This window comes from Populus trichocarpa, chromosome 1 (genome assembly GCF_000002775.5).
Source record: "Populus trichocarpa isolate Nisqually-1 chromosome 1, P.trichocarpa_v4.1, whole genome shotgun sequence".
Taxonomy (NCBI): Eukaryota; Viridiplantae; Streptophyta; class Magnoliopsida; order Malpighiales; family Salicaceae; genus Populus; species Populus trichocarpa.
The window spans coordinates 42,857,760-42,868,511 of record NC_037285.2 but is presented as its reverse complement, the minus strand read 5'-3'; the positions used below and the strand labels follow the sequence as shown (position 1 = coordinate 42,868,511).

Below are 10,752 nucleotides of genomic sequence, written 5' to 3'. Positions count from 1 at the left end.
AGTAACCAAACCGAATTTTTTTTTTTAAAAAAAAAAACCGAAACCGGTTCAAACTGACCGGTTTTGGTTCGGTTCGGTTCGGTTTTTTAGAGAAAAAACCGGTTCAAACCGGTTTGGCTCGGTTTTTTCGGTTTGACTCGGTTTTTTCGGTTTGGCTCGGTTTTTTTTCCGGTTCGGTTCGGTTTTTCCGGTTCCAGGCTTAAAAAACCGAACCGAACCGGTCGGTTTTTTCAAAATTTTAATCGGTTTAATCGGTTTTTTTTTACGGTTCGGTTTTTTCGGTTATTTTTTTTTCGGTTTTCTCGGTTTAATCGGTTTTTCGGTTTTTTTGAACACCCCTAGTAATAGCTAAACTATAGTTAATAAAAAAATAAATATTTTAAGCTCTTATATTATGATATTATTCACCTTTGAGAATTTTGATTTATAACGAATCACATTACCTTTTATTGTGGCAAGAACATTCCCAATTCTGTTTATTAGTGGTAATCTGATATTAGTGGTAAATTTTTCGGTTACTATTTGAATAATAAATTATGTCTTTTAAACTGATGTTAGACTCTTATTTCTGTTTTTTTTACTTTTAAAAGCGTTTTTAAAAAAGTTAAATTTTTTTAATTTTTTTTTACTTTAAATTAATATGTTTTTGGTATTTTTAGATTATTTTGATGCACTGATATTAAAAATAATTTTTTAAAAATAAAAAAAAATATTATTTTGATACATTTCTAAGTGAAAAATAATTTAAAACACAACCGCAATCACACTACCAAACAAACTTGCAATAAATATCCAGATAGACTCCAGCTTTAAACACTTCACTGTTTGTTTTTACATTAAGATCATGTTTTTAAAGATTTATATATAAAAAAATAACTTTGAGTTATTTTTTTATCTTAAAATTATTTATAAATGCTCGTCAAAGTTCAAAGTCGAAACGCACATGCAACACACAGCAGCACCCATTAACCCAAACTGAACACACCAGCAGCTGATCTGTAAAATCTGCAACACCAAGAAGCCAGCAAAAACTCATAGACCCCACAGCTTTTTGTACCTGATACCGTACCTATAATATCATCATCAACCCCACCCACCTATAACTCCAAGTTTTCCTTATAAATATCCCCCCTCATAACCCTACACCAACAACCCTTAATCACTAGTTTTGCCCACTGAATTTGCTCTTTTATTCTCTTTGTTTGGAGTTTTATATTTGATTTGCTAATCCTTGCATGGCAGTGAGTTTACTTGCACATGAGGTATCTGACCTCTGCTTAGGCAAGCCTGCTTTGAGGTCTCTCGCACTCACCACAACAATAGCTGAAGCTCTATTTGCTCTTAAAAACTCTGATGATAACTTTATAAGTGTATGGAATTGTGATCACGCAGCAAAGACTAACAACGATTACAAAGGCAATTGTGAAGAGGAAGGTTGTGATGTTTGTGAATGTAAATGTGTCGGTAAGGTTTCTATGGTGGATGTGGTATGCTATCTTTGCAAGGATGAGAACTTGTTGTTCCCTTCTGATGCTTTGAAAGCACCTGTTTCTGTTCTCTTGCCTGAGATTCCTGGAATGGTTGTTCATGTGGAACCAACTTCAAGGTATTGAGAATTGTGTTTTTTGGAGTTTTGCTATATCTCTTGAAGTTTTATGCTTTTGCATATTCTTGAAATCTGCAGCTCTTCTTATTCTGTTTTTATTGGTGTTCTTATCTGGGTTTTTATTGATTTTTCAGTTTTATTTTCTTTATGGGAGTTTCCAAGCTATTTATTTTTTGCTCAAAGGCATGCTTGGCAGTAATCACTTTAGCATAAGATTTATGATGCTCTGCCGTTAGTTATGTGGCACTTCCTTCCTTAATCAAGACCAATTCTTGATCAAATTTATGTAAAAAATTAAGATTTGTTCTTAACCTTAATTATAAATCTCAATTTGATATACAAATCAGGATGCTTTGGTATCAAATCTGATTATATATATATAATAGACAGCAATTTGAACACCAATAGTTTAGTTGGTACACAAATTTGAGTTTTTGTTCTTTTCCTTTCAATTCCATTAATAATCACTATACTTTTTTGATCCTTCAGCTTATTGGAAGCAATTGATCTCATCCTTCAAGGAGCCAAGAATCTAGTAGTGCCGATAAAGACCAGGTATAGTACAAGAAGAAAACAGCACCAAAAACTCTCAATCACCAGCCCCACCATCCACAATGGCCGGGAATTCTGCTGGCTAACACAGGAAGACATAATCAGATTCTTCCTCGGCTCAATTGGCCTCTTTGCTCCACTTCCAGCTCTCTCCATTGATACACTTGGCATTATAAGCACTGAATTTCTTACAATTGATTATCACTCCCCTGCTATCTCAGAACTTGAAGCCATTTCTCGCTCTCTAGCAGACGAGACTTCAGTTGCTGTCATTGACAGTGATGGCATATTGATTGGGGAGCTCTCTCCATTCACTCTAGCCTGCTGTGATGACAGTGTTGCAGCTGCAATCACTACCCTTTCCTCTGGGGACTTGATGGCCTACATTGATTGTGGAGGACCCCCAGAGGACCTTGTCAAGGTGGTCATGGCAAGACTTAAAGAGAGAGGCCTAGAAGCAATGCTTCAAGAATTCACTAATTCTAGTTGCTACTCAACTACCAGTTCATGTCAATCACAATCTTCGTCATCTGATGAAGAGTCAGCAAGCAGCACCCCAGTCAGTACACTGCATAGATCAGGAAAGTATAGTAGGTCCATGAGTTATTCAGCCAGGATGGTGAGAAGGGCGGAGGCAATAGTTTGTCATCCCAAGAGTTCACTTGTTGCAGTGATGATTCAAGCAATTGCTCATAGAGTAAATTACGTGTGGGTCATAGAGGATGACTGTAGCTTGGTTGGCATTGTCAGATTTTATGATATGCTAAAAGTTTTCAGGGAAAGTTTAGAGGATATGGCCTAAAAAGATGAGGAGCTTTCTGTGTTAATTTTTTTTTTTTTTTTTTATGGCTATATCATCTGCTAGGCTCAATCCTGATCATGGTGAGATTAGATTAAGGAAATAAGTGGTAAGAGAATTGAGTGAATTTGAAACACTTTTTGAGATGAGGACAGTTGGCCTTCGGTTGTATAACAAAATGTATGTGTTTTCTTTTTCTTGGTCTTTTTGTTTGTCTCTTTTCTACTTTTAATTATTGAAGCTGAAGAGCTGGTATAGGCAGATTTGACACCCTGTCCTTTGTTTATAGAGTGTGTGCCTTGTGGATCATGACTTTGCTGAAGATTATGTCATGTGTATATTAAATCATAGTTTTAAGTGAAGTGAAATTCTTGTAGCATCGTGTGTGAATCAGCCCACATGTGGGCGGGTTGGTCTTTCCGACACTAACCTATTCCTACCAGCAACCTGTCAGAGTTGCTAGTCTTTATGATGACAGCTCATTGAAGTGGGAAAAGTAACATTCCTGCAGAAATATGAAAATTCTGCAGGCAGGAAGACACTGATGCTTAATTAGTGATGCACATACATGCTTGAATTGCACATGGTAGCATGGCACTAACAAAAGCAACAGCCTTCGATGATTCATTCAGTTGTTTCAGCATGCAATCTACAGGAAACAATGCAATACCATGTATCTTTCTCCTCAGAATTGGCATTCTTAATAAACCTTCGGCAAGGCAAAAACAGATGAAGTAACTGGGGTCATTGCAAGGAGTGCATGCCAGGTTCTCTCTTCCTTGCAAAAAATGTCACCTCTCAAAAAGTCCACACTGCTGTAGGGAATTGGAAACACCAGATGCCCTCATCGTTACACAATCTAAATTCTAATATAGGTATCTTTAAATCTCTTTTCCACATGCTTAATTGTTTCAAAATACAGATGGACCCTATGAGGATCATTCAGATTTTTCCTACTTTTGTCATCATTTCCCTCGAACAAAAACAGCTTAATTCAATGCATCTTTTCGGAAGAAAGTGAAATATTCCAATATATATATTTATATATAGCTGGTGGGTTCAGTTAGGTGTGGTCAATACAGCTGGAAGGTATTTCAACTCATGATAAAAACGTTGTTGGAAAAGAGAGGGACCTGAAATTTCCACTTGGTTTCTTTCACTGCAATTAGCAGCCCTATTACTTTTCTTTCATTAAATTTAATTTTCACCTACTTCTGGTGGCTTGTACGGTTTCCAGTAAATGAGAGGGTTTTTCTTCCCTATTCCCACCACCAGATGAGGACTCTCGGTTGCTGCTTTAGATGCGTCTACAGTGCACTCGCTGCACGCATCCACTTCTGATCCGAGAAATAATGCAAGAGTCCCAGACATAATTTTGCAGTAACTCCCCCAACAACAAAAACCGTCTGAATTTATGTTAAGTACCATGGAGTTATACCAATTTATGTGAATTTATACGTAATGTATCATAGATCCTTCAAGCTGGGACCAAGAACAAGCGGTCCATGCTAGTTGTATCATCCAACATGACAAACTAAAGCAGCGCAGCATCTCCCCCCATCGGCTCGTTTGCAATGGCCGCAAGTAGACTATTCGGTAGCGTTTGTAGGATGTCCAGAGACGAGAAAGTAAAACAAATTACAAAACATGATGGAGAGCAAAGGATTAGTAATTTAATAGCTGATCATTACTACTAACCAATGCTTGTTTAGACACCCCAGAACTACACAAACAATTACCATAAATTACTCGTACACTAAACAAGATAGCTGCTGCTTTTAATTAACATAGTTGAATTATTTGAGGCCTTGAACAATAATCTATGATCAAATTCAAGCACTGAGACCAGACACAAATTTAAACTTGACAAAAAAAGAACGTAATAATGAAATTTTCAAAAATTAAGATTAGAAGAGAGGTCAACCTATTATTGAATCATGCTCCTTCAGACTTTAGTGGCAAATAACCTTGCAAAGCAACTGAAAGCAAGTAATGAATCAAAGAACCTTAACAGCACAGAAAACAGCAATGGCGATCACAGGGGGAAAAGAGCATTAGGAAATAATAGGCAGGTAACGGGGGGAAGTTGGTATCCACAGAATACGCAGCTAAATGTGAATCAATAGAAAGAACGTTGCGATGAGTGACAATTGTTTCACAGGACAACTATTACATGAAGTGCATTTCATAGGTCCAATTAAAGCAATCTAACTCAAGTTTTCAAAAATATGAGACGACTCAATCTGGTATGAGAATATTAACTCATTTGAGTAGTTGTGTTGAGAGTTTAAACTTCTGATATAACAGTGGCATCCACAAAGCAGAGAAGGTTTCCTAGACTTGACAGTCATTTCCTTTCCAAAGTAAGGCCTGTATCATCTGCTGTTTCTTGAACAAATATTTCAGTTGGTTGCAGGCATCCCCTCAATGTGTCGTGCCCAAGTTGTACTCTTTCATTATCTCCAAATCCAAACATTTGGCCCTGGTTGGTAACCACGACAGTGTGGTAGAGGCCTGTGCTAATCTGAGAAACACGATGAGCTCTTAAGCTATCAAGGACTCGAGGTGTCATCACTTTTTCAGTTATATCCCTATCTGGAAAGCCAAGGCTACCAAATCCCATGCACCCAAAGCCATAAACAGAACCATCATCGACCAGAACAAATGTTTTTCTTTTTCTTGCACAAGCCTATAAAATAACAAGAGTTGTCACTGATTGGGTCTCAGATAAAATAGATTGGAAAAAGAATACACAACATGCAAACAGACATGAGATGCATGAATTAAGCCAACACACAGTTGTCATCGAAGGATGGTTTTGCTTGAAAAAAATATTTTTTAAACTTACAGAAAGGAGAGATGAAGCAGCTATATGTTTAGAGAAGAGTAAGGCAGAGAACTAGAAGGAAAGAGAACATAAAGGACACAGCAAACAACCAGCAGGCACAGTGCATGTTACCAAGGTTATGGAGTTGTTCTAGTATAATTCATACGATAAGGAGGGCGGTGCAATCAATTGGAGAGAAATTAGGAAATGATTTTTAATTTAATCTTTTATTCTATATATTTAAGTATTTCTAATATACCTAGTCTATTTAGCAATCCTGTTTTAGTTAGAAGTTTTAATACTACATAAGAATCCAAGTCTTTGTGGGAATTATGGCCCAGTTATGAGTTTTATTTTACTTGTTATAAATGCCTATGTGAAAACTTTTTTCATTGAGTGGAATGGTGGAATAAAATTGAGCTACTAGAGTTTTTTGAAAGCTTGGTGCCTAAGAGTTTTCTTCCTCTCATTCTTCTATTTTCCTCTTGTTCTTCTTTTATGCTATAAAATCTGTGCTACTGTTCACGGATTATTGCTAACAGGTTTATTCTAACTGAAATTCTTCTAAACATGTCCCTAAACAACATTTAACTGCTTATTGTAAGCACATCCTGGGATTTCAGTTCTACCCTCAGTTACCAAGAACCATACATGGCCTAGAAACTAAATACACAATATGCATACATTCTTAGTGGAGATCAACGAAAATCAATGAATATACTCAATTTACTTCAAGGTACAATAGTAAAAGTTGACCAAACCTGCACAGCAAGGCGGCTCTTAAGGCAGTTCACAAGGGAAGGAAGAGTCTTATCAATCTCATCCCCATGGCCTAATGCTCCACAGTAACCTTTTCCCCAACTATAGACCTACAACCACCAGGACAAGGTAAGAAAAATTCTTTGAAGAGTTTAGATCAGACAAACAAAGCAATTATCAATGAAACACAAGTTCATATTGGGCACAGAGACTAACAAATCCACTTGAATCAAGTGCCACAGCATGCTCATCCCCAGCAGAAACATGGACCACATGAATATCCTTTCTTCTAAATGTCTGGATTGCACGTGGCTGGAACTCATCGTGTTGCTCTCCATGACCAAGACAAAAATTAGAACCATAACCAAAAGAGTAAACTACACCATTGTCAGTTACAGCTAACACGTAGCTGGGACCAGCAGCTATTTGAACCACAGGACCAATTCCCTCAAGCAGTTCAATGATTTTGGGTGTTGGTCTGTCTAGCGTGTCACCATGACCAAGTTGCCCATGTGTGTTCGACCCACATGTATAAAGCTGGCCTTGTCTTGTGAGGAACACTGTAAAGTTAAGGCCCACAGAAACCTGAAACAATTCCCATTTTTATTTTATTTTTTTGAAATTTTAATAAAAAAATCACGAGAGAAACAAAAGCAGGTGGGAAAAGCCAAATGGTCCAATAACACTAACAATATTTTGTGTTGAAGAAAGAACCATATAATTGTTAGGAGGAAGAAAGTACTACTCCTATGCATAAGCTAAATGCTTTTTTCCTTAATTTAATCAAGTCTTCAAGAAACAATCAAGTAACATGTGATTCAGCAAAAAAAGTCACTGATGCTAGGGGGTCCGGATCTTCTTTCAAAATATACTCATAGATGCTGCCCTTAAAAAATTAAATGGTGATTTGACATATCAGAAAATTAACTTGGCATTGAAGGCATGGCACAATGCATTATCCAGGCAGCTTGACAAAAAGCTTGATACTTCACAGGCAACTGGCTCTAAATCAAACACAAGCATTTGGTATTCAACCTCAATATAATGGTTGGATATTGCAGAAAATAAAAAAACCAAGCTAAATAAGGCAAGTATTGTTAAGAAACAATAGCACTTGAATGTGGATAGGAATTATCATGTGCATATGTCCCCTCGCTCATATTACTTTGAACATGCAACACCAACTAAAATACATGCCTGTTGCTTAGGAACCCATTAAACAAGGTATGAACACTCTTAAGAAACAACATCAATTAGAATATAGTATAGTGAAATGAATGTTACCTGCTTGCATGAAACTGCCTTTAGTGCCTCAACAAGCCTGGGCCTAAATATGGGGCGATTTGTATCTTTGTGACCGCAGCAAAATGATGAATTATCACCACAAGTGAAAACCTGCATCATTGATTAGCATCATCTGACGGATATGACAACCACTTCTCAAAACCAAACACATGATTATAATACCATATATGTCAACTGCCAGTAAGAATACAGTGTCTGAAAATTCATTGATATATTATGCTTGTCATGCATAAAAAACATCTACATCATTAGTGAATCAGAGGCATCATTTGAAAACAGAAGGAGATAAATGCCACAGAGTTGAGGCTTCTAGGCAACACAAAAGCAATACAAGTCCAAGGTTACCACAATTATATAGCATATTCATCATTAATATGCCAAACAGTATCAGTACCTTTTTGTAACTGGAAATCTTGAACTCCTAACTTCTCTAAACAAAAAGTTCCTGAGTGCCCATACCAAGGCATCAGACATGGGCAAAAGAATAAAATATTACAAAATGGAATATGAAAATGAGAACAGGCAGTGTTCTAGATTACTTGCACCAACACAACTTTCTTCTAGGTATCCAATTCTATGTAACAATAGCATCCCTAAAACAATACCAGTGCAAATCACACTTGGTGTTTACCATCGTTGCTGGGTCAAACATCATTCACACAAGAAACCACCAAAATCTAAGAGCCTAACCATGAAGCAACTTGTTCAATATTATTATCTTAATTTTATCATGACCACAGTGGCCCCCTAAAGGTCTACGCTTAAGCCTGTTCAATCTAGCAATTAGTTCAGAGCAAAACAGATGACTGATGAAATATGAATGGTTACAAACCTCTCCGGACTGCAAAACAAAAGCAGCATGATTATGGGAGGCTGAGACTTGGACCACGTTAGCCAAAGATGGGAATCTAATCCGTGTGAATGCTACACATTGTGTTGTTTCAGCACCATGTCCAAGAACACCACACAAACTGGAACCACAAGAATATACAGATGAATCTCTGATCAGCAACGTGTGATATCTTCCAGTTGTAACCTGCATCTGTTGATTTAAGCCAAAGATAATAAACGTTAATAACTATTCTGGAAGCATCAGCCTAAATACTATAATGAAAAGAAAGACAGAGAAAAAGTGGGCGAGGTTTGGCACAAACCACATAGGTAATACCACGTGAAATTAAAGGCCATCCTTCTTAAAAATCAATTGTAATTTCCTTTTGTTAAGAAAAGGGGAAATTAAATAATTTTCCTAATATTTACTTTCTAGGAACCTGACACTTCTTGTGACGTATGCCAATTGATCATTAGAACAATAATGATCATTAGAACTTTAGATCCCTCTCTAATATTGGTTTTTCCTTATCTTATTTCATAATGAGAAAGCCGGCAGAAATGTTCCAAGCCATGATACACACATTTATGATGATCCATGAGGAGAATAACAGCAACAAAGCCTTAATGTGATAACCACACTTTATGATGAGCCCAAACGCCTAGTAACATTTGCATCATTGAGAATTGTTTGCTGGGGGGGGGGGGGGGGTTAGAGAAGAACTGCACACAGCAAAAAACAATTGACACAACTGCAAAAAAATGTTGAGTGCATGTGAAAACAATACAATTACTTCTGCACATGTGTAGTTCTTCTTTCTTTTATTTGAAATGTAAAGGCAAGTATATGAAAAGAGAGCATACATTGCATGCTGAGGTCTTGACCATGCCTGATGATTCCTCCACAGCCTGCAAGAACCTCAAAACCCGCTTCCAATTTCCTCCACAACGATCAAACAACTCTTTCTGAGCATTCCACCCCATCCCGCCATACACTCTATGCGACACACATAACTGATGTGCTGCAAAATCCACCAACGACCTGAATTTTTGAGGGTACAGCCCATGACTCGCTCCAAATGTCCTAGAAGTCAACTCTAAGCACACGAGGTCAGCAGCACTAAGCCTACCGATTGTCAGAATTTCAAAAATCAAATGTGATGGAAAATCCTCGATAGAAGCCAGCCTATACCTATTAGCCATTTATATCAAGTTCCTCACTTTTCACCTCCACGCTAACAGCCCACCAATCTTTTACCCTCAAAATCCAACACTAGCTCTCCAAAAGCGGTAACAATTGAACTTAATTTGACAAGACCAAGCTCAAACAGGGACGGTAAATAAGAAAACAGATCAAATTTTTAGGCGAAATTTATTGCAATTAAAGCAACATATGAAGAAAACAACATCAGAGGGAAGAAAAATATACGGAATAGAATACGAGAAAGGGGGTCTAAGAGAAAAAATCAAATTGGGTTTTTGATAAAATGATTGGAAACAAAACATCAGAAGTGACGAAATTCTCACACAACCTCCCAAAATTTAATCAGTCAAATTCTACAAAACCAACAGCTTTACCTGCAAAATTGAGTACAATTCAACAATAAATTAGACCAAAGTGCACTATTTTAACACAAAACTGAATGAAACGCAAGATTCTGAGACTAAAATTTGATTCAAAACCCATAAAAGAGGAAAGGGTTTCAGTAAAGTTGCCTACTTTGACACAACAGTGAATGAATTGTGAGATTTTGAGGGAAAAAATGGGTTCAAAATCAATAAACAAGAAAAGGGTTTTGATACTGGTGATCACTTACCAAACCAACGAAAAAAGCAATAGAATTTCACTTTTTTAGAGCTGATCTCAAATTTATAAACCGAAATGTAGGTAAAATGAGCACATAAAGTGCAAAGGAAGAGAAAATTAAAGAAAGCTAGGGTTTTGGAGGTATCTTTAGGACCACATTTTTCTTAGTTGTCAGTCATGGTTTCTCTCTCTAGACTCTAATTTTTGTTAAATGTTTTATTTTAAGGTTGGATTTAAGAGAGATGATTGCATTGGAGCGAATTAGG

The 10,752-nt window shown here is 36.9% G+C and overlaps 2 protein-coding genes across 4 annotated transcripts; one reads left to right on the top strand and one right to left on the bottom strand.

The window, feature by feature from the left end:
* The first annotated feature begins 961 nt into the window (after nt 1-961).
* On the top strand, nt 962-3,333 carry LOC18095610 (CBS domain-containing protein CBSX5-like). Its single transcript, XM_006370229.3, has 2 exons — nt 962-1,606; nt 2,096-3,333. Exons 1-2 carry the CDS (start codon nt 1,236-1,238, stop codon nt 2,958-2,960), a joined length of 1,236 nt encoding a protein of 411 aa, XP_006370291.3. The 5' UTR covers nt 962-1,235; the 3' UTR covers nt 2,961-3,333.
* A 1,725-nt stretch (nt 3,334-5,058) lies between these two features.
* LOC18095609 (PH, RCC1 and FYVE domains-containing protein 1) lies at nt 5,059-10,750 on the bottom strand. 3 transcript variants are annotated; one of them, XM_024605014.2, is made up of 7 exons: nt 10,497-10,750; nt 9,544-10,257; nt 8,681-8,890; nt 7,828-7,938; nt 6,760-7,128; nt 6,546-6,653; nt 5,059-5,646 (listed from the first exon to the last, which is right to left on the bottom strand). In XM_024605014.2, the coding sequence occupies exons 2-7, from the start codon at nt 9,880-9,882 to the stop codon at nt 5,305-5,307; spliced, it is 1,479 nt and encodes a 492-aa protein (XP_024460782.1). In that variant the 5' UTR covers nt 9,883-10,257; nt 10,497-10,750; the 3' UTR covers nt 5,059-5,304. The 3 variants fall into 3 exon arrangements, with proteins under 3 accessions (XP_024460782.1, XP_052305894.1, XP_052305893.1); XM_052449934.1 differs by having other exon boundaries at nt 10,528-10,750; XM_052449933.1 differs by having other exon boundaries at nt 9,544-10,750.
* Nucleotides 10,751-10,752: the final 2 nt, after the last annotated feature.